This window comes from Trichomycterus rosablanca, chromosome 1 (assembly GCF_030014385.1).
Source record: "Trichomycterus rosablanca isolate fTriRos1 chromosome 1, fTriRos1.hap1, whole genome shotgun sequence".
In the NCBI taxonomy this organism is placed as follows: domain Eukaryota; kingdom Metazoa; phylum Chordata; class Actinopteri; order Siluriformes; family Trichomycteridae; genus Trichomycterus; species Trichomycterus rosablanca.
Genome location: NC_085988.1, coordinates 32,466,543 through 32,490,265, shown reverse-complemented (window position 1 = coordinate 32,490,265; position 23,723 = coordinate 32,466,543). Strand labels below are relative to the sequence as shown.

General features: G+C 37.6%; 1 protein-coding gene across 1 annotated transcript; it reads left to right on the top strand.

The window, feature by feature from the left end:
* The first annotated feature begins 1,728 nt into the window (after nt 1–1,728).
* On the top strand, nt 1,729–14,809 carry amfra (autocrine motility factor receptor a). The gene is made up of 13 exons (XM_062991450.1): nt 1,729–2,144; nt 2,231–2,323; nt 3,797–3,961; nt 4,140–4,292; nt 4,385–4,425; nt 4,573–4,705; nt 6,903–7,036; nt 7,143–7,253; nt 7,437–7,627; nt 8,309–8,412; nt 8,944–9,078; nt 9,928–10,118; nt 10,837–14,809. Exons 1-13 carry the CDS (start codon nt 1,878–1,880, stop codon nt 11,054–11,056), a joined length of 1,938 nt encoding a protein of 645 aa, XP_062847520.1. The 5' UTR covers nt 1,729–1,877; the 3' UTR covers nt 11,057–14,809.
* The last annotated feature ends 8,914 nt before the right edge of the window (nt 14,810–23,723 follow it).

Genomic DNA, 23,723 nt, shown 5'->3' with positions numbered 1-23,723 from the left:
TGTCAAACTTGCCCATTTTTCCTACTTCTACCTCATCAACTTTGAGGATAAAATTTTCACTTGCTACCTAATACACCAATCAGACATAACATTATGACCACCTCCTTGTTTCTACACTCACTGTACATTTTATCAGCTCCACTTACCATATAGGAGTACTTTGTAGTTCTACAGTTACTGACTGTAGTCCATCTGTTTCTCTACATACCTTTTTAACCTGCTTTCACTCTGTTCTTTAATGGTCAGGACCCCCACAAGACCACCACAGAGCAGGTATTATTTAGGTGGTGGATCATTCTCAGCACTACAGTGACAATGACATGGTGGTGGTGTTAGTGTGTGTTGTGCTGGTATGAGTGGAGTTTTTAAATACCGTGTCCAATCACTGTCCACTCTATTAGACACTCCTACCTAGTTGGTCCACCTTGTAGATGTAAAGTCAGAGACGATCGCTCATCTATTGCTGCTGTTTGAGTTGGTCATCTTCTAGACCTTCATCAGTGGTCACAGGATGCTGCCCACGGGGCGCTGTTGGCTGGATATATTTTTGGTTGGTGGACTATTCTCAGTCCAGCAGGGACAGTGAGGTGTTTAAAAATTCCATCAGCGCTGCTGTGTCTGATCCACTCATACCAGCACAACACACACTAACACACCACCACCATGTCAGTGTCACTGCAGTGCTGAGAATGACCCACCACCCAAATAATACCTACTCTGTAGTGGTCCTGATCATTGAAGAACCGGGTGAAAGCAGGCTAAAAAAGTATGTAGAGAAACAGATGGACTACAGTCAGTAATTGTAGAACTACAAGGTGCTTCTATATGGTAAGTGGATAAAATGGACAGTGATTGTAGAAACAAGGAGGTGGTCATAATGTTATGCCTAGTCGGTGTATAATGTTGCAAAATATTGTTACTCATCCTACGTGTTTTATTTCGCCGTTTTGACTACATAAATACAACACTGCCACGTCAAAATACTGATTAACACTGTCGTGACCACATAGTTGTGTTTACTTTGATTCCCAGTTAAAATGTTCACAATTCTATGTTCATATAAACACTGAAGATAAGACTTTTCTAGAAATGTTAGCTCGCTGCTACATTAGCAGACGACACGTCCAACTGTCTTGCATAAGCACCGGAAGTGGCTTGCAATGACGTATGAGGCAGCAGCGGAGAGGAAGAAGGCAGTGAAACTCAGAGAAACGACTAGAACACGAAAACACCGAGTATAACTGCGCTACACCAAGTCTTAGCTAAAATTCATTTTTCTGACCGCCTCGTCGAGGAGCCGAAGGTGAAAACAGAGCGAGCATGTTGTAAAATGACTGTTTGTCCGGTTGACCTGGTTCGTGTTAATCCTCTGAAGAAGACTGTGCAGTTTGTTAGCTTTAGCCTGACAGCAGCTAGTTATCGATATAAAGCTACACAGTAAACATAGGGACAGAGCGTAATACCTCTTAGTCATTACTACTATCGGTACCATCATTTAATGCAGTTCGGTATTTGACGTTTTCTAAACGGGTAATGTGAACCTGTAGGAATGAGATTAAACGCACACAGGAAGAACAGAGTAAATAAACTCGCGTATACTGTACTGTTCACACGTAGTACACCAGTGAGCGAACTCAGCTTTTTATAAGCTGACATGCTTTGTCTATAATCCAGTGACACAAATAATTCGAAAGAAGTCGAAATTTGTTATTGTTTAAGTTTCGTCAGTACTAAACGGGGTTGTTTTCCTCCACACGCACACGGTGATTCAAATCCTAACGCCTGCTTTAACAACCTACTGCGCACCAGCGCCTGAGTAAAAACAAGCAGCTTGTGTTTCGATCTGATAAGTAAAGTGAACCTCTGACTCTGCCAGCATGCCTCTGCTGTTTCTGGAGAGGTTCCCTTGGCCCAGTTTGCAGACTTACACTGCACTGAGCGCTGTGCTGCTGGCAGGATCGCTTCTCAGTGCCTATACAGCTGTGACAGAAAGTGAAGGAGCGCCATCAGGGTCTTCAGATCAGGCTTCAGAAGAAACTCCCAGCACTTCCATAGACGATGTTAAAGTGGTGCAAGCTGACAACCTTGGAAATGTGGCCGCCAGTATGTTGTTCTATCTGATCTCAGACAGCCTGTTTGTCTGGGTAGGTCTTTTTGCCCCTTGTTCTAAACAATTACATTTATTTTCTTTGTAAGGTCATAAGAATAATGAATTGTATGTCTTCCTTAGGTTCTGGTCAATACAGCATGTTGTGTCCTGATGCTGATTGCCAAGGTCATCCAGTGCATAGTTTTTGGTCCACTGAGGGTCAGCGAGAAGCAAGTAAGGGCAAAATTGTTCAAGCACAGAAACTAATTTCTCTTATTATTACAAATTAGATGGACATGTCTGGTAAACTCAGTGTAATAGAAACAAAGTGATCAAAGCAGATTACACTAAAGACAATACTTAAAAAAATCAAGGCCTTTACTACAACTTTACTGCTCGTGAAATAAAACATGGCTAGCATTTTGTGAGAATATGCTTGCAGGGGAAAACATGATTTGCTACTGTAGCTCACCTTGTCACTATAGCCAAAGTTCTACCCTTTGCCCCTTTGAAGAAATAGTAACATATGTTAACATGTCTCAAATGTCCTGGAACAAAAAGACCTGTTGCTGCAAAATTAGAAGCAGTTAACTTTCTTTATACAAATTATTTATTTCACCTGTTAGCAAATGTTGTAGCTAAAACACACAGATTCAAAAATTAGAAGGGATGTCCCAATACTTTTGTCCAAATAGTATAAGTCAAAACTTGCATTTAAGTGTTTTTCAGGCTTTGCTAGTGAGAGAACTGAAATGCGTTGGTATACTGTTTGACAGTACATTAAGGGGATAGTTATCTTAGCCAAGTAAGCCTAATTTTGCTAAACAATACTTTAAAAAGAAAATTTTTTAATGTGGTGTGTAAAGAAAAGAGTGGAAACTACTTCTAAATGTGGCAGTATTTTTTTAAATCCGTCATGCCACCATGATAAACATAGCCATTCGGGATCAACTCATTGTCCCTTTCACAGTCGGCTGCTGCATCAGAAATTCAACGTGAAACTGCATTATGCAAAAAAAGAAGCCATATTAATTTTGCACAGAAACATCTGTGAGTTCTCTGGGCCCAAAGTCATCATGAGTCCACGTTTCAGCTTTTTTTTAAGAATAATGGATGTTGGATTCTATGTGCCATAGATGAAAAATACTATCCAGCTTATTGCCTAGGAAAAGTGCAAAAACCAGCATTTGTGATGGCATGATGGTGCATCAGTGCCCACGATATGGATCATCTGCATATATGTAAAGGTACCATGGATGCAGAAGCTTATATTGGTATTTTGGAGTGGCATATGCTGCCGAAAAGACAAGTCAGTGGAAATCAGTCCTCTGTCCCAACTTTTGTTTTAATTGTGTTGCAGGCATCAGTTTTCAAATTTGTTTATATTTAAAAAATAGTATTAAAACACTGCATTAGGGTTCAAGTGAATTAACAAATTACAAATTTCAATTTTATTGCATATTTAAAAAGTGTCCCAATTTGTCTGGACCTGGGGTTTGAAAACTAAAATAATGTTTCATTGAGGTGGAATACAACATTCGCCTTAAATTTTTCCAATGGCATAGAAAGCACATTCATTTAAACATTATGTTGCACACTTCATTCAAAGCCTCCAATGACACATTTTATGCTGGAAAGTCTTCCTCTTGGGATGTATGATAAACCTTTGTTCCCAAATGACATTGTGTGTACTTTCTGTCTTTACAGCATTTAAAGGACAAGTTTTGGAACTTCATCTTCTATAAGTTCATATTTATATTCGGAGTGCTGAATGTGCAGACAGTGGAGGAGGTGGTGCTGTGGTGTTTGTGGTTTGCTGTCCTCATCTTTCTCCACCTCATGGTGCAGCTCTCTAAAGATCGATTTGAATATGTGAGTAGATCTAGATGTTCTGTTAAAACAGTATTTGGCTGTTCGTAGTCCATGAACCAACTCAAATTGTTTACCCAATACACAAAATAATAGTGGGTTTAGATTAAACTGGTTGGAAGTTGCAGATTGCGTAGTGTAGCTAAATTTGGGTCTTTCCGTATTACTCTATGTTTTTCAGCTGTCATTCTCCCCAACCACCCCCATGAGCAGCCATGTGCGAGTTCTGTCCTTGCTAGTGTTCATGCTGGTGTGCTGTGGAGGTCTGGCTGCACTCTGTGGTCTGGTTGATCATCTCCATGGGATGCATACTATTGCATTTATGGCAGCTGAGGTAAAAAAAAAAATCACAGTTTGTGCTGCCTTGTAACAGTGGAGAGAAACTTGAAATTATTACAAGTGTAATCTTTGTCCTTTTTCATGCAGTGTTTACTTGTCACAGTGCGCACTGGGCATGTTATCATAAGGTAAGCATTCTGCGTGGGTTAATGTTCATGACATGCATACCATCTGCAATGTGTCATTTGTAGGCCATGAAACCAGATCTGACAGACTCACTCTGAGGTTTCAGAGTATGCATAAGACCTTGCATAAGACCTTGCTTGTTTTCCTAGGTACTCTATTCACTTGTGGGACCTGAATTACGAGGGTACCTGGGAGAGCAAAGGCACTTATGTCTACTACACTGACTTTGTTATGGACCTTGCCCTTCTCTGCCTTGATCTAATGCATCACATTCACATGCTGGTGAGTAGTAAAATGATTTTTCAAATGTTGAAACACATTTCCAGAAACAGTGGCTTAAAACTAAACACAAACTGAAAAGTCAGCAAGTCTGTTGCTAAATGAAACACGGCCCTCAAAACCATGTTTTTTCTTCTCAAAACCTTTTTTTCTCACCGAAACAATATCATATATCATATGCAGATATCATATGCTTTTCAAATTCACTACCATCAAAAGTATTCATGTATGTTTTGGCTTTATGAGGCAATATTACATTCAAACGCAAACAAGTGTGTGGAAATTAGTTTTCTCTTTTTCTTTTTGGTGAAGTGTAGTATTTTGTGTCCCAAAATAGCATTTGTTTACTACGTATAGCTTTTACGTAGTAATGTAGCACAGGATTTTTTCAAACTTTTTTCAAAGCGATCCACATTTCGTCCATGATTTTTACACAACCCAGGCAACACAATGCATCTTACTCTCTCTATACAAGATGTAACGTAAAGCCTCCACAAGGGGTGTTTGCATACAAGTTTATTGAATTATAGTTATTATTGTTTTAATTATTATTAAAACCCTGATGTAGCACAATTCACTAAATTTTACCCATGTAAGTAATGTACATAAGAAAACACTACAAAGAAAATCAGTGCATTGACACAAAATAGGTAACAAAGTAATTATTTGTTACTGCAGTACAGCATGTTTAGCTAAACTGAAAAATCACTCTGCATCACATATTCTGAACATCATGGATTCTGAACATCATCCATATCCACCGGCCATGGAATCCACATCTGTGTGGATGTCATTACATGCCTCCTCCAGTGCCTGGAGTTGTACCACATGCTTGTGGGGTCTGCATTTTGTACACTTTCCACCAGCATGCCCAAAATAATTACTATATTGGATTTAGAAATGGAGAATATGGTGGAAGGTACAGTACTACAAAATGTAGGTTGTTGGCGATCACCAGGATAAAACAGGTATATCATGGTGCATTTGAGCACAACTATGACCAAGTGCAGGAGCAACAGTACCCCAATACTCTTTTATGTTCTGATAAGTAACTGAAGTGTTTTTACACTTAAATTTGCACCGGTGCAACATCAGCATTACTATCAACATCATAATTGGTGATCAGTTTGTTGTTAAAGCCACTGTTTCTAGGTGACCAAGGTGTGCTAAATGTGTGCAGAGATTGTGCAAAACTGTGATTTAGAATGATATTCGAGTGAGCCCAAATGAAATTGTGCTTAGAGTTTAGCGGTTCAGAGTCTTGTTGTTAATACACAAGCTTCAACTTTTCACAACTGTGTGTATAGTTCCATCGTTGTTTGTATAAAATGGGGAAACCTTTAATTTCTGTTAACTAATAACCAGATGTCATTAGTCAATGGTTAACCAAAAACCAACAAGCTTTTATTACAATATAAAACACATTGAAGTTTACAGTATGAAACACATTGATGAAAAAGTGTAGCCTAGTGAACATGGCAGTAATGTTGAACAGTTAATATAAACGTGAACACTGAGCAGAACCAGCTTTCAGAATGTAAACAGTTGCCTGTTTTAGAATGTAAACAGGCAACTGTTGAAAATGAACTGAAATGACATTATTAACACACAGCATTAATTAATAACAATGACTTATTTGTTGATTGTCGGTTAATCATTTACATCCCTAGTTTGAATTGTGCAACGTTAATAAAAGATAACGTAGTAATCAAAAGAGGTATTGGTACTGTGTATTGTCCAATAATAAGAAGGATTTGGTATTTGAAATTTAAAAAAGTGCAAATACATTTGAGGACTTGTTAATGAGATGTGTCTTGTGGTGGTCAATTTTAGCGCAATGGTAGCAAAAGAGATACTTGATAACACTGGACAAATTGGAATAATGCTTGTTTGAACTAGAGGCCTGAAACTGGATAACTTATATTTGATTTTATGTACTTTATACGTTTAACTTGCTTGGATTCCTTTTTGTTCCGGCTCAGTAATCTACCCATGATTTAGATAACAGTCTGTGACACGTACTGATGATTTTCAATAATAGTCTTTATATAGTTTTCAGCCACATGGTATGAGTTCATGCACATTTTGAAAGGGACACTGTATTATTTGTTTGCCCTGGTCTGGCTTTTTTGCTGCCCTGGTTTAAGTAATATGGCATATGACCTATGACCTACTTTGCTTTCTCATTTTCCTTTCTCAGCTTTTTGGAAATATTTGGCTGTCCATGGCCAGCCTAGTGATATTTATGCAGCTTCGTTACCTCTTCCATGAGGTACAAAGGAGAATCCGCCGCCACAAAAACTACTTGCGTGTCATTGACAACATGGAGTCCAGGTTCGGAAGCTGCTTGATTTGGTTGTCATATAACTGGAACATTTTTTTATTTTTCCTTACTGGGATTGCATTTATGCTAATATAGTCTTTTCTGTTTATTGTGCAGGTTTTCAGTAGCCACCCCTGAGGAGCTGGTTGCCAATAATGATGATTGCGCAATCTGCTGGGATTCGATGACTTCAGCACGGAAGCTGCCCTGTGGACACCTCTTTCACAAGTAAGCCATCTATAATACATATAGAGTCTTACATCCTGAAACTAAATTGTGCTTGTTGTAAAACAGAATGGAAGGTTAAAATGGGGAATGTTTATGTGCCTTTTGTGATTTGTCTTTGTTGCTGAAAGAACCTTTGTGCTTTTTGTATAAATGTGGAAATAAATACAATCTTTGTTATTGTAGTTCATGTCTACGCTCATGGCTGGAACAGGACACGTCCTGCCCAACGTGCCGGATGTCGCTTAATATTAATGAGGGTGGCAGAGAGCGGGAAGAGGGCCAGAGGGCACCAATTGATGACAACATGGCTCCAGGCCCTGGAAATGATGCTCGACCTCAATTCAACCAGCATAACCACTTCTTTCACTTTGATGGTAAGAGCAGTCTTTGATCTAAAAATACATTAAAGAAAGAAACCAACCGATTTAGTAATGAAGCTGAAAAAAATGACCTTTATAAAACAGGAAAAACTCAGTAGTTCAGTGCTGTATATGCAGCTTATTTTGCAATAAAAAAGCTAGTCTTACCATTATGCATTGCATCATTTCTTTTTATTATCTGCTTTTTCCTGGTCATGGTTCGGGCTGGTCCAGTTGCACCAGGAAACAGAAAACACCCGTAACAGGGTGACAGTCCATTGCAGGGCTTTGGCCATCCCCTGCTCACAGACATAGCCAATCATTGTCCAGCCAGAAAATAGCTCTACTGAGATTTGAACATGGATCTCAGTGGTGGTGGGTTAGTGTGGTTCTAGTTAGCGTCTTTAATTCATTAGATATTCTTAACCTAGCATGTTTACCAACTTGTCAGCTAATTAGCTGTTATTGTACTTTATTGTCAAAAATGCTCCTTGCTATTATATCAGAAAGTACATTTTCAAACATTACAGTTCTGTTTTTGCTGCTTTATAAAAAATTTAATACATTTGTTGAATGTACACTTCTTATTTTTATGCTACAAAGTGATTCTTAAGGTTTAAATAAGAGAAAATGTGTTATTCCCAGCTCACGCCATATCTGATGCTTTACGCTTTGCATGTTCTCTCTTTCCTCTAGGTTCACGAATTGCTAGCTGGCTTCCAAGTTTCTCTGTAGAAGTAATGCACACAACCAACATCCTGGGCATCGCACATGCCAATAACTCTCAGCTCAATGCCATGGTGAGCACCTAGATTATGTGTAATGGATTTGCACTATATGGCCAAAAGTATGTGACTATAAGCCTGTTGGAGATTCTACTTCAAAATCATGGCATTAATATGGAGGTACCATCAATTGCCTAGTAGCTAGAAAAGCCTCCATGTTTTTTGTGCTCTATCAGTCAAAGGAGCATTTGTGAGGGTGTCACTGATGATGGATGATAAGGTCTGGCTTACAAATTTGGCATTCCAGTTTATTTCAAATGGTTAAATGAGGTATTGATGGGTTCTTCAACGCAACTCATTAAACCATGTCCTCATAAAGCTTTTTTTTGTGTAAAAGTCAAAGTGTTGGAGGCATTTAATCTCTTTAAATTGTGTACACCTTTTAACAAAGAGTGCCTAAACTATCTGAGCTTAATAATTAGAAGGGGGTCGTTGGCATACTTTTGGCCGTATAGTGTAGAGATAACCCAGTAGTCATTTTCAGTTCTCTTTCTTATTCTTTATCATATTAAACATAACAATGCCTGATTTTGTTGGTTTCTGTAGGCCCACCAGATCCAGGAGATGTTCCCCCAAGTTCCCTACCACCTGGTGCTGCAGGATTTGCAGCTCACCCGTTCTGTGGAGGTCACCACTGACAATATTCTGGAGGGCAGGATCCAGGTGCCCTTTCCTGCCCAGGTAGGCACCGTCAGGGTGGAATACTTGGGTGAAAGGATTTTGTTGAACACAAGATGCTATATCTAGTAAATTTAGCAGTATGTCTTGTAATTTGCTGTACTGTAAGTTAAGCTCATTCTGTTCTACATTTAAGCTCTGTACTTTCTGTACATATAAATAACAGGATTTTGAGAATACAGTCCTAAGTTTTAGAAATGCATTTACCTTTGTTGTGCTTTACATTTTTTAATAGTTTAGTAGTTTTAGCTTTTTATGTAATGTTAATGTCATGTCAGGAAGCAAAGTAATTATTTTTGATGCTTAAGAAGTGGTTGTGTAGTGGCAATCACAAATGGAAATCTTCCAAAAATGAGCCAGTATTTACTGTGCAGTCCAGGTGTTATTATTTATACTAGGTACTACTCATATGCGGTGCATGGGGGTAACACTGCGCCCGAAAGGTCTCAAATGTATTAGTCAGAAAGTGCAACTGTGTAACCGGGGTTGACCATTTGTGTCTGGGAACCATGTACATGCCATGTCACAGGCAGTGGTAGCTCAGCATTTAAGGTCCCAGACTTGTAATGGTTTAAGCCTCAGATCTACCAAGTTACACTATTGGGCCCTTAAGCAAGGCCCTTAACCTTCAATTGCTTAGATTGTATTCATCACAACTGTAAGTGGCTTTGGATAAAAAACTTCTGCTAAAGGTTTTTAATGTAAATTTTATAAATGTTCCGTTAACTTGCCTAAGTTACAGTAGAAACAATTGGAGCTATATAACTGTCCTGGCAAACTATGACAAATCGTGTGATTGACATGACAGAAAAAGGAAGTCAATTAAGGAACCATTATTTCTTCTGCCATCAGCCCCTGGAACGTGCACCCATCCAGGCAAATTTAGTGCCAGAGGAGTCTGCAGGGGCCAGTGGGGGTCCAGAGCTCCCCAATACGGAGACAGAGGACCTTGAGATGCGCGGCAGCCGCTTCTCCAAATCTGCGGATGAGAGGCAGAGGATGCTGCATCAGAGGAAAGAAGAGTTGCTACAAAGAGCACGCAGGTCAGCTGCCACCCATTAATGCTTGTATCGTAATTAATTGATTTATAGTTATTTTTATTGCATTTTAAAATCTGACTTGCATTGCACAATTGGAAATATTCAACCCCTCCTGACCCTTAAAGGTATTTAGGTAAGATCTATGCTGCTGGTAACAGCACTACCTGAGTTCTAGAAGTTTGAATCCTGAGCTTGGCTCACAAATAAAGAAGGTGCATGTCATTATGTGGACACATATCAGTGCACCCAAATAAAAAGAGGGGGTTGCATCAGGAATGTCATCCAGCGTGAAAACTGTGCCAAATTAAAGTTATGGTAGAATTATCCTATGTGGCAACCTTAACGGGTTTAAAAAGCCAAAATGTTTTACACCCGTGTTTTACAGATGGTTGCTGGACATCATATTATCTGGAGACTGTGCTTATAAGTAAATTGAAAGAAAATAATGGGAAAAAATTTGAGATTTGGTCAATGTTGATGACAAAAATCTGATTTGGACTGACTGTGATCATACCGACCAAATGAATCACCACAGCCCCTGATTAGCCGTTGGTTATTAAATTGGAACGGTACTTGATTATAACTGTATTTACTCTCCATCTATTTATTATATTTTTTATTATTGTATAACATTTTAGTTAATAGTTATTATATAACTAATGATAAACTAATATATCATAACTCATTTACGTCTTTTTTTTTTTTTTTTTTTTTAAATCAGGCGCTATCTGAACAAAAACAATGGAGCATCTTCCTTCACTTCTGTTGCACCAGAGAAAGATGAAGATGACTACCCTGAAGACAACGACGACGATGATGATAATGCTCCGTCCTCTCTGAAAGTTGAAGGTTCCAACTCTGACTTGGTAACCTTGCGCCGCAGGGTATTGGCAGATGCAGCTGAGCGGCGCTTGCAGAGGCAGCCTGACTCATCCATCTGAGAGGATTCTGCTCCTTTTCCACTTTTCCATTGCTGTATGTGACGAAGGAGAAGTAACTCCTGGTCACTTTCATCTCAAGTGAAGCAAAAACCTGCATGACACTCACCTGTGCTGTGATACAGCCGTGCCCAACACATAGCTCGAGCAGCCCTGCTGTATCTTACATAGGTGCCAGTGTTCATCCACTCTGTCTTAAGCCTTTTCAATTGCACACTGTTCATATGACACACCAGTTAGGCTGTGCTCTATGGAAAATTGTCTATGCATGTGTCACTTTTAATGTATAAAATGTTTAGTTCCTAAAGAGGTTAGGTTTGTTAAAACAATTATGGGCTTGCCTGAATAGCTATAAAAAGCGAACCTGCTTGGCTAAAGGGAAGAGTAACAAAGCAGAAGTCCAGTTCTTTCTAGTTTTGTACAGATCTAAAATGGGCTGGATCTGAATTTCGAAGTGGAGGTGACACGAATATAGTTTATCGTAGGTCCTTTCAGGACCCTAGCAATGTTTGCATTACACTGTATACATTTTAGTTTGGAAATAGTGCTTTTGTTTCTTGCATATAGGCTGTTCTGTTAAAAAGTCTAATTTATAGACTTGTCGGGGTTTTATAATTTGACCTTGAATTTAATTTGCTAAGACTTTTGTTAGGATTGAGCTAAGGGAAATGACCAGGTTTGTAGGCCGCATACAGAAGTGGAAAAATCAGAGAGAAACTTTTTTTTTTTTTTTACTTGGGGGTACAGATAAATTTGAAGCTGCCGTATATAAATTTGAATTGAATTGAATTTAAAAAACTCTCTAACGTATGTTAATTAATCCAGTTGCAAGTATCCAGTAAGTACAGATTTGAGTTCAAGGTTATTGTAGCAAGCCATGATGACGCAATATGTAAACTATTTATACTTTTTAAGGCCATTACTAAAAATGTCACATTTTATTTACTTTTCCTTCATCTCATCTTGCAGAATGTTAACTGTGAATGATAGTGCTGATAGTGATTTTTATACAATCAAAGTAAAATATGGTAAGATGATGATCAGGGAATTGGGAGACATGTATTAGGGTGAGAAAGATTAAAAGCAATATCACCTTTAGAGATTCTGTTCTGGCATGTTCTTTCTGTGGCCATATAGGTTTCAGTTATGAAATCCGATTTCTTTCCAACTTCCAGAACATGTCGAAGAAAAATAACATGCCCTTAATTGGCACTAGGTTTAAATCGTTGAGTAACTGACTGTCTGTTGATTTAGGACTCTATTTAATGTGTATTTCTGCCTTGTGTGACACCAGCCCCACCACGACTCAGTCTAAGCTGTTAAGTATACTTGAACAATACTTCTTTCTAAAATCAGTTATTGCTGCACACCTTTCCTTTATATGGGTTGATTTAAGGATTGCTACCCAAAACACATTTAATGATAATTTATATAGTACGGAAGAACATGGCATCAATCTGTGATGACTTTTGAACTGAGTCTGAAATTATCGTGCTATATACAGCCGATTCAGACTATCCCAAGCAACTTGTAGAATAACAATGTCAATTATATACTTATTCCTTAAAATACAATTCAGTCATTTAATATTATGTTTACATTTGGGAGATCGAGGAAAAAAGTCTAAATACAATCTGAATAGAGCCATCTTTAAAATTAGTCACCAAGAGAAAAATGTGTGAATGTTAGAGCTTATTTTGGATACAAGGTGTATTTAAAATCCTTTGTGGATGCTCTCCTGCTGATATGGACATTGATGTTTAAAATCTTGGTGTTTTCCATCTTCAAGGATATAGGCTAAATTCAGCCCAGACATGTCCGCAGTTTGTTAGTTAGCTAGGATTGGTTAAAGTACTGTTACTGTAAAGTGTGTCACCAAATGTAACATAATTACAAAATGCTTACCCAAATCAATAGACAGCAAGGTTTCATTTGGCAAGAAACACAGAAATGCTGGTATGTCCCATATCAGCCAACTTTGTCATTTTTTTCTGCTTGGCAAATGTGACTAGTAGTCCCATTAACCTTGGCTACTGATTTGGCCACTCCTGAAGTATCTATTACAATGTGTCTGCACAAGTACAACATCCACGTGTTTGTAAGAGATTTACCTACTTAAGCTTACAGGTCATGACCTATTTGCTTCTAACATGGTTTCTTTATCATTTTTGCCTGTAGCGTTTCCTGCTTAGACTTTGCCAGTGGTCTGATTTTAGTCCACATTTAGAGATGTTAAATATGACGCTGGAAGCCAGCTCACTGCCTTAACTATGTGTGCTCAGCGTTTAACTTTAAAACACTTTTTGTCTCTGATCTTTCGCTAATAATTTCTTGTCTGGTTTTGCTATTGTATTTAATTTGTTTGTAATGTAACTTTTTAGTTCTGTAGATGTCAAATAGAAGTGAATGTTACTGTGCTACATTTGTTTGTACATTTAATAAGAAACGGTAAGAAGTTTATAGTTGATCAGGGTATTGGGTATGTATTAAGATATGACATATGCTGTATTGTAATTTTATGTTTTGATTCTACTTATCATTTGCATAATATTTGACAAAGTTCTAGTTTAACATGAATGCTATAAAACATGTTAATAGATCAGATCATAGGTTAACTTATTTTTACCGCTTGGTTTAAACAGTGTCTTCTAAATGGATCTCAGTAAAGGAAACCACAGTGTGCATTGTGTAATATAAATCCAAAAGCTTTCTGACTGGCTTTTACATTTACATCATAAGGCCAAAAGTATGTGGACACCACATAATTATTGAGTTCACATGCTAGGTGTTAGTCACATTGCATTGCTAACAAGTATGTAAAATCAATTATATGAAATAAATGATGTGGTTCTATCTTGGCGGCAGCAATTTCAGCATGTTTTCTTGTGCACAAAGCGAGATCCATAAAGACATGGTTTGACCAGCAATTCCAGTGGCCTACACGAAGCCCTGGTTCGATATGCTATTAAAAATGTGTGTGATGAATTGGAATGTTGATTGCGAGCCAGGCCATCTTGTCCAACATTAGTGTCAGACCTCACAAATGCAACTGAATGGGCAGAAAAAGACTGTTGTTGTTGGGTTTGATGTGTGTACAAATAAGTATTCTATCTTCTGGAGAAGGAAATGTTGCAATTTGGCTTTAAGGCTCATTATTTTTGACTTAGAAGATTGGAGGTGTACCGAGAACTGTTGTCTATATAGTAGAATGCTGTCACTTGTGTTACACTGTGAACCTTTTTATTTAAACTTGCTGATTTCATTTGGCTGCCACTTTACACATTTTCTTTCTTAGCTGCCTCTATGCATGTAGTCACTGCTTGTGATACGCATGTTTATTGCCTAAACAAGTATTTCCAAAGACTGCAGCGCTGGTCATTTTTTGCTTGAGATTGGGGATTGCTGTATATGTTTCTCCTAAGAAGTAATAAAGCTCATTCTCAGAGCTCTTTGCTGTTGTTGCACAGCTTTACTTTTAATCAGTATTTCTGTAACTGAACTCATCACATCGGATTCATCACTTCATCTACATTAACAAATGTGATTTGTTTCTTACTTAATCTTATGTACTAAATCCAAATAGTTTTGTAAACGTGATTCCTCTGAGATTGTGCCTAAAGTTACCAGTGGTTCAAAGATTGTTTAAACTGTAAATAATTTTGTAATGACAAATTGTATAATAAATGTGAAATGACCCTGTATAATGTAAACTTCAGAGCAACTGTAGAGGCTTTTAATTAAATCTTTTGTACTGTGTCACGACTTGTCTTTCAGTTTGTTGAACAGTTATTTGGCTAAATGAGTTATTATGAATATCAAATTAAGTTCTCAACGAAAATTACTTAACTGAATTAAAATTAAGATGGTCTATTTTCTACATTTAGCATATTTAGGTTAGTCTAAACAGCCATCTGAGGATTTTTTTTTTTAAATACTGTCTTCGGGTGTATACATTTAGGCTGCACCTGTCTTGAGGATTAATTGGCTCTACAAAAAGGAGTAAAATAGATTTTGTCTTCAACCAGTTCAGTAGAAACCAGTACTCACAATGTCACCTCTGGTGGCTCCATTATGGAATTACATATAAACAGCATACAAAATTTTTATTACATTTTGACAAATGAAAAGTACATTCACTGACTCATTTTAGAGCAAATGCTATATATTACTATAAGACTATATACTAAAATCACTTTTTATTCACAAGAATCAGTGATTTATTAATTCTTTAAATATTTACTTGACTGACAAAAGTAGAAGGAAAAGATTTCCAGTGTTTTCACCGATCATTGTATTTTATAAATATAAATAGAGTCAAAATCATGATTTATAGAATACAGCAGAAGTTACAGCATTCCGCAATAAGCAGGTGAATTGGTAACAGATGAGAGAATTTTATATAAAAGGAGGATCCACCAAAAGATCAGTTTTTACAGACAATAATGGGTCGTGGCTCACAACTTTGTGCCAAACTTCAGGAGAAAAATGGCATTCAGTTTAAAAAGAACATTTTTCAATGCAAGATTGCAAATAATTTACTGTCTACTTAAAATATTCACTATCTACTGTTCACAAAATTTTCACAAAAGTTTTTTAATCCAGAGGTGCATAAGCTTTGTTGTTGCTTTAATTATTTTAACATAATAAGGCAACAGTTGAGACAAAAGGTGTAAGTATAGCAATCATCTTAAACCAAACACTGCCATTAATAATCTGAACATTCAGTATCATTTTTAATAGCTCATTTTGTGACCACCTGAGTATGTCACAGATGCTGGTCTGGACCTACTCTGGTTTTAAAGGTTCTTAACACTCAAACCAATTTCTCAAATTTGTGATATAAACTTTTATTTGAATTATTATTTGACTAACAAAAGTAGAAAGAAAAGATTTCCAATGTTTTCACCGATTATTGTATTTTGTAAATAGAAATACATTTACAATTCAATGTCTTCAACACACTTTTAAAAGGTGGGACATGGTCAAAATAATGATTATAGAATACTACTGTACAGTTACAGTGTTCCACAATAAGCAGGTAAATTGGTAACAGATGAAGGAATCATGATTGGACATAAAAGGAGGATCCACCAAAAGATCATTCTTTACAGGAAATAATGGGTCATGGCTCACATCTTTGGCCATCAGTTTGAAAATAACATTTTCAATGCAAGATTGCAAATAATTTAGTCTTTCACCATCTACTGTTCACAGTATTGTGAAAAGATTCAGGGATCTTTACAGTGTTTACCTAACATTATTGTATAGTTATTGCCCCTGTTTGCTCGGTGGGTAGCACTGTCCCCTCACAGCAAGAAGGTCCTAGGTTTAAATCCCAGGTGGAGCGGTTCGGGTCCTTTCTGTATTTAGTTTGCATGTTCTCCATGTGGGTTTTTCCTCCCACAGTCCAAAGACGTGCACGTGAGATGAATTGAAGATACAAAATTGCCTGTGAGACGTTAAAATCCCAACAGTAATACTGTAATAGTAGTAGCCACTGTTTAAACAATATGTACCACAGAGGTGCAACAAGAATCTATACAGAAGTCAAGACGACCACAGTGTTTCACAGTCTCGTAATCCATTAATAGAATTTGATTTATAAAAAGTTTTTCAGATGTAGATTAAGTAAAGATACCTGCTAAAAAGCAGAATGTGTAACACAGGCTGTGGTGTATGTACCAAAATTGAACAGTAGATGGCGATAAAGCTCTATATGGTGCTTAGCAGCACACCCGCCGAACACTGCAGTATATGTGGACATTAGTGAGAGATCAGCACCGAGGTTTCTTAAATGAATAAAATAAATGTAAAAAGATTTAAATCATTATTTAAAAATATATATTTATTACACACCATATTTCTCTTATCTTTCAGCATCGAAAAGGTAAGTACTGACTGAAAAATCTAAATGTTTTCATTCTCCTTTAGCGTAGTGGTTTATATTTATAGGAAGCCATGTCAGATCCAGACAAAATCCCCTTTTAGGATATAATATAAGATATGCTTATATATTTATATATAGAGATTATATATATAGATTAATATATAGAGGTGCATAAGCTTTGTTGTTGCTTTAATTATTTTTGCCATAATTAAGCAACAGTTGAGACAAAAGGTGTACATATAGCAATGCATATTCATCATCTTAAACCAAACACTGCAATTAATAATCTGAACATTCAGTATTACCTGATTTTGTGACCACCTACTCTGGTCAGGTTAATTTCTTAACACTCAAACCTCATTTCTGGAGAAGTTGGAATATTTTGTAAAATGCCAAAATATATTTTGTCCTCCGTGCCAAAGACAAAACAGTTATCAACGGAAGGTGCAAAAGCCAACATCTGTTGGGGCAAAAGCCAACATCTGTCATTGTATGGGTCTGCATCAGTCCCAATAGCATAGGTAAAATGCATGTGTGTGAAGGTACTGCTGACACGAAGGTGCATACTGGGACATATGCTGCCATCAAGGAGACATCTTGACTGGCTTGCCTGCAGTCCAGATCTATCTGCTATTATTAATGTATAGTGCATTATAAAGAGGGGAATCAGACAATGACGACTGTGGACTGTTGAGCAGCTCAAGTCTTTTATTAATCGAGAGTGGGTAAAAATTCCACTTGCAAAACTGCAGCAATTATTATCCTGTAATATTAATACTGCAAAATGTGTAATTTCTAAGAAAGGCGATTGAAGGTTTTTAAGTGAGTTTAGGCATCAAATTCTAAATTTGATTATACTACAAAAACCCTTAAGTTGGTTAGTAAAAAACATTGGAAATATTTCTTTGTATAAATCTTGGCCTAAAACTTGATCATGACCAAATTCTTGTTTATATTACATTTTCCAAAATGTAGTTTATAGAAATACATGAATGTGATTAGATGAGCATTCTCTTGGTATTTTTATACAAGCATAATGATGCATAAGTCTTGTGCACCACTAATGCACTACATGGCCAAAAGTATTTGGACACCGGATCATTACAATGTTAGACATTGCATTAAAAAAATCATGACATTGAAAAAATGTCATCTATGTGATCTTTTAGCTACAGAAACAGCCACTTTTCTGAGAATGCTTCACACAAGACTTTAAAGTGTGTGTGGGAATTTGTGCCATTTTACCCAAAAGAGCATTTGTATGGCTGGGCACTGATGTTCCAGTTCATTCCAAAGCTGTTCAGTGGAGCTGAGGTCAGGGCTTTGTCCAGTCCACTGGAGTTTCTTTAAACCATGCTTTTTAGTATATCTTTAAAGAACTTGCTTTGTGCACAGGGGCACTGTAATGCTAGAACTGGAAATGGCCTACCCTAAACTGTTGCTGCAAAGTTTAAAACATAGAATGTTCTTTATATAATTGATTTATTGCACATTTTAGAAATTGTTGTGGATTAAACACATGAATTCAATAACTAGAAAGGGTGTCCCAATACCCAATGCTACTAGTTATTTTTAATGACATTAAGTACTAGACCTTTTATACCTTACCTGTGTATTGTTTATACACTGATGCCTCTTTAAATAGCTTGTTTAATAGGTTTAATTTTGCATTCTATTTCTATTTGCATTTTATTCATAAATCATTTTTTTTTATTTAATTCACACTATATTTTCTTCACTTTTAAACATTTACAGTATTGTGATTTAAAAACATTCATACAAACAAAAGCTTTGTAATCCCTTTCTCGTATATCGAGGGTGGCGTCAGAGCACATATCATGTGTATGGTGCACCATCATTAGCAGATTTCTGCATTTAGAAATTCTGCTGCAGTTACTGTGTCACATATACGCACTTAGCCTATGCTTTTATCCAAATTGCCTAACATTTAAAGGCAGCATACAATCCAAGGGTTAAAGACCCTGTTTAAGGATCCAACAGTGCCAGCTTGGTCACTATCATACCTTCAGTCCAGCACTTTAACTGCTGACTAGGCTATTATATTTAACATTAAAATAAAAAGTAGTTAGTGCACCTACTGGCAAACAAAACTACACATACTGTATTGTGGCAGCTTTAAAATGTCCAGTCAGTTAATGAATTAAAAAACAGGCGATGTCAGAAAGAGAAAATTCAAATGAGTAGTCTCTGGATCACGCTATCAGTTTTAGGCAATCAATATGGATGTACTCATAAAAAGGCCCATGTGCAGTAACAAAAATTTGCAATTTAAATGAAAGTAGTCAGCCTGTTGATGCATTGGAAATCTATATCATTTAGTCCCTGTTGTCATATGCATGTATTAAATCTGCCACTACTATTGATTTTCTATTAGTTACACAACCACAACTATGAGTTAAAGGATTTAAAGTTCGTAAATGGATAAGGGCAAACATGATTTTGGCTAATGGTGATTGCCAAATTCAAATATGCTTGCTTTACTTTTATTATAATAACATAGCAGAGCCTATTACTTGGTTGTATATTTTTAAACATTAGCCTCTGAACTGTTTTAAATGAGCTTGTAATTGTCATCTTACCTAAAGCTATAGGTTGTCTGCTTTAGTGCAAATAAGGATCAGTCAAGGACAAAATATACATTTTTACAAGGTTAAGTGTTTTACTCTCATCTGCATATGTTACAGATAATGGCTGTACCCATTTCCCTTGAAGATCAGGAGAGTAGTTTAATTGTTTAATCAATAGTAATTTTGTGCAGCTTTCTGCACTTGAAACAGCTACAGTAAGGTAAAATATAAATAGGAGAAAAAGACAGCCTGTCGTGTCTTTTTTTAACTGAAACTAATTTATTATAATATATTTTTTAAATCATCCTGATCAGGGTTGTAGTGAGTCTGGAACCAGTGTAGTTTGGTTGCCAAATGACCTGTTTCCCAACAGGTTTACAAAAAATCTAAAATCAACAGCATTTTATGACTAATATAATTTTGTTCCTGTGGTTCTATGTGTTTTATTTACATTTACATTTACATTTTTGGCTTATCCAGAGCGACGTACAGAAGTGTTTCCACAGTAAACATTACCTAAACCTAGTTTAAGTAGACACCAGTCCAAGAACACAAATCTGTTAAAACCCTGTTAGAACCAATTAGTTTTTGAAAGAAATTAATTAGTATTAGTGAGTGTTAGTAAGTAAGTACAAGTTAGCTTAAGTGTTTAGTAAAGAGGTGGGTTTTTAATCGTTTTTTTGTTCAGATGTTCGGACAGACAGAGGAAGATCGTTCCACCACTTGGGTGCAAGAACAGAGAAGAGCCTTGATGCTTGTCTTCCTCTAGTCCTGGGTGGAGGATCAAGTCGAGCGAGACTAGTGGCTCGGAGGTTGCGTGGTACGGAGCGGGGTTTATTTATTTATAACAGTAGTTCTCGTTGCCTCTGAGTCACATGATGCCATCAGCCAATCAGCAGTGTAAGTGGTAAGTCACATGACGTGTAACTAAATTGCTTTAATTTATATCACATTTATGTGATAAATGTGTATTTGAACGAAAGCTGGTAACAGACTTGAACTGTTCTTTCTGGGGTGCACTGTGCCATTGTGGACACACAATAAATACAGGCGGGATATTCCACTAGCACACCAGCGCCGAGATTCTAAACTCCTCGGTTCGAAGCTTGCCGTTGCCACCGGTTGACTGGGCGATATCTAGCGGGCACAATTGGCAGTGCCTGCAGCAGACATGGTTTTACTAGGGCGGGATGACCGGACTATGTGGATGGGGTCTTCAAATGCTGTGTAAGGACCCTGACTGGCAGATAGAGAGGTGCCTGTGCAGAATGCATGGGTGAAAAAGGGTTCCGCTAAGGGCTGCACGCGGTCGGAGCAATATACCCACCTCGACTGCAATCAGAGATCCCCCAGCAGCGGAAGACAAATTGACTAAGCTAAATTGGGAGAAAATGCATTAATAAAATAGAAAATAAATAAATAAATACAGGCTTTTAGACTGTTAGACTGAGACTTTTTCACTCCTTGAAACACTATGCAATACACACAGTGCCAACACACTTACCTGTGCACTCACATCTAGGTATTTGGAGTAACCACCTTCTTTCTTGTGTTTAGGGTGTGTAAGAGAACCAGAGTATTCCAACCATCTCCTTCACCTCACAAAGACATGGGAAGAACATGCCAACTTAACAGACAGGACGAAACACAGGCTTCAGCTACCTGTGCAGCACCAACAGTACCTTTTTATTTTATTTTAGTATTATAACATATTACTGTCTCTGGGACATTTGGCATGTTCTATGTGGTATTCCTTACATGGATTGTCTATAATAAATAAATATAATACATAGCCCCTGTGTGTTGGTAAACAGGTGATTGGGTTGTTGTGCAATACCCTGCAATATACTGGCACCCGGTCCAGGGTGTATTTCTGCCCTGGTGCCAAGTATTACTTTAAATCCTGATCAGGATGAATCAGTTAAAGATGAATGAATACATAGTAGTTTGATCTTCCATGAGCCATATACTGATATAAAAACTTAGATTCTGATTTAGGGAATAACAGCAGTTGTGGAACTCTAGGTTTGCCTGTATTTAAACCTAATTTAACTCCAAACTAGACAAGCTTCTGAAAAATTCATGTTTCTGTGGCGTGAGTTGCATCTGTCAGGACGGTTAAAGGTGTTTGGGGTTGCGCTGAGTTTTAAAATGTCTCCCCTGAGTACTTTTACTGCAGCAGAAGAATCAATAGTGCCTCAGCTTGCTGTCACCCCACCATCTTCACTCCACCATCGCTACAAACTGATCCTTTCTTGTGTCACCTCAAACCCGTCTGATCTCCCTCACACACAACTATATGTTTACTTCTTCCCTGCCTTTCTAATACTAGCTGTTTTCCTCTCTCTATATCTCTTCTGTAGGTCTCACGGGAACTGTTGGAGTCATCAATGAATCGTGTCAGCTTTTATCTGTGATTTGTAGTGCTGGGAGTCGATTCCAGAAAAAATGATTCTCTGGTTTCAGGTATTTAGTACTGATAGACTCCAAAGCTGCAAAGTGATCCAGTGTCTGAGAAAATAGCCCTCACAATTCAATAAACGTAAGTAGTTTAGCAGTAGAAAAATGAACTTTACAACTGGCAACAAAATATGCAATAGAACAGAAATTACCCATATATATAGCAGAGGAAAGCTGCTGTGTTCCAAATACCATTTTAAATACTAAAATGGGGTGGCACGGTGGCTCGGTGGTCCTGTGTTCAATCCCCAGGTGCAGCGGTCTGGGTCCTTTCTGCATTAAGTTTGCATGTTCTCCCTGTGTCTGCATGGGTTTCCTCCGGGAGGAAGGAACCAAAAGAACATGCAAGTGAGGTGACTTGGAGACACAAAATTGTCCATGACTGTTTTTGATATTTAACTTGTAAACTGATGAAACTTGTGTATCAAGTAACTACCGTTTCTGTTATGAATGTAAACAAAGTGTAAAACATGATGTTAAAATCCTAATAGATAATAATAAAATACTAAAATGTATCCTAAATTAGATTTTAACCAGTGTTGAAGCTACTTTTTTTTTTAAATTGGTTTATGCATTTTCTTCCCCTTTTCTCCCTTTTTTACCACGTCCAATTGCCTGATTGCATCATGCTTCCTCTCCACCAATGCCAATCCCCGCTCTGATTGAGGAGAAGGAAGCTAACCCATGCCGACACGTGGGCATGCCCGTATGCATCTTATCACCTACACTTTGACGAGTGCAGTGCAGCTTAGCACTGTGTACGGAGAGACACACCCTGAGAGCACTCTCTTCTCATCTTTGTGCAGGCACCATCAATCAGCCAGCAGAGGTCGTAATTGCATTAGCCATATCCGACCCTATCCGGCTTAATCCCACCCATATCTGAACAACACCCATATCTGAACAACAGGCCAATTGTTGTTAAGTGGCTGCTCAGACTAGCCGGCAGGCAGAGCTGAGATTCAATACGATGTATTCGAGATCCCAGCTCTGGTTCCAGCATATGGTTTTACTGCTGCAAAGCTACTATTTTAAGGACACTGTATAGGACGGTGTGTGGAAAAGCTTAAGCATTGTCTTCTCTGCACTTTGTGAAGCCTGATACTGTAGTTTCTGGATGTTTTACCTCAACAGTTCATTTAATTATATGCATTATATTTATTATATTTATTTATCTACATTGTCACATTGCTGATCGTCCACTGTTACTTTAGTAGGTAGCAAGGCAGTTACTTTAATTGTTAGACTGAGTCTAAGATATTACCACTAGTCACTAGTACTGGCTGCTGTGTTGTCAACCAACCAAAATTAATCTTGATTGATCAGGGTGTGGCTCTCCGTGCACAAGGCTGATTCGCATATGAACTCGCCTCGTGCAGGTGAAAAGATGCAGTCGGTACTGCACACGTGTTGGAGGGGACGTGTTTCAGTTATAAAGCTCCTCAGTCAGCAGTGGAGGGTTGTATCGGTAGAGGGGTAGCGTAATGCAATCAGGGTAATTGGATACAACTAGATAAGGGGAGAAAATTGGGAAAGAAAGAAAAAAGAAGTGTACACCTTTATAGTAAAATTATTATGCAACTAAATTACAATAAAAACCTAGTTAACTTCTTTATTCTTGATTTTTACTTCACATATTCTTTGCTGTTTGGCCCAAAGAGGTTCATGTTTGTCTCATCAGAGCAGAGACTCTGTTTTTTTTCAAGAGTTACCAGAATCCTTTACATGCTGTTTA

Bases quoted from the DNA above. Each gene is read 5' to 3' on its own strand.
- amfra (XM_062991450.1), top strand. From the start codon at position 1,878: ATGCCTCTGCTGTTTCTGGAGAGGTTCCCTTGGCCCAGTTTGCAGACT. The intron at 2,145-2,230 runs GTAGGTCTTTTT...TGTCTTCCTTAG, and splicing joins CAGACAGCCTGTTTGTCTGG to GTTCTGGTCAATACAGCATG. The intron at 8,413-8,943 runs GTGAGCACCTAG...TGGTTTCTGTAG, and splicing joins ACTCTCAGCTCAATGCCATG to GCCCACCAGATCCAGGAGAT.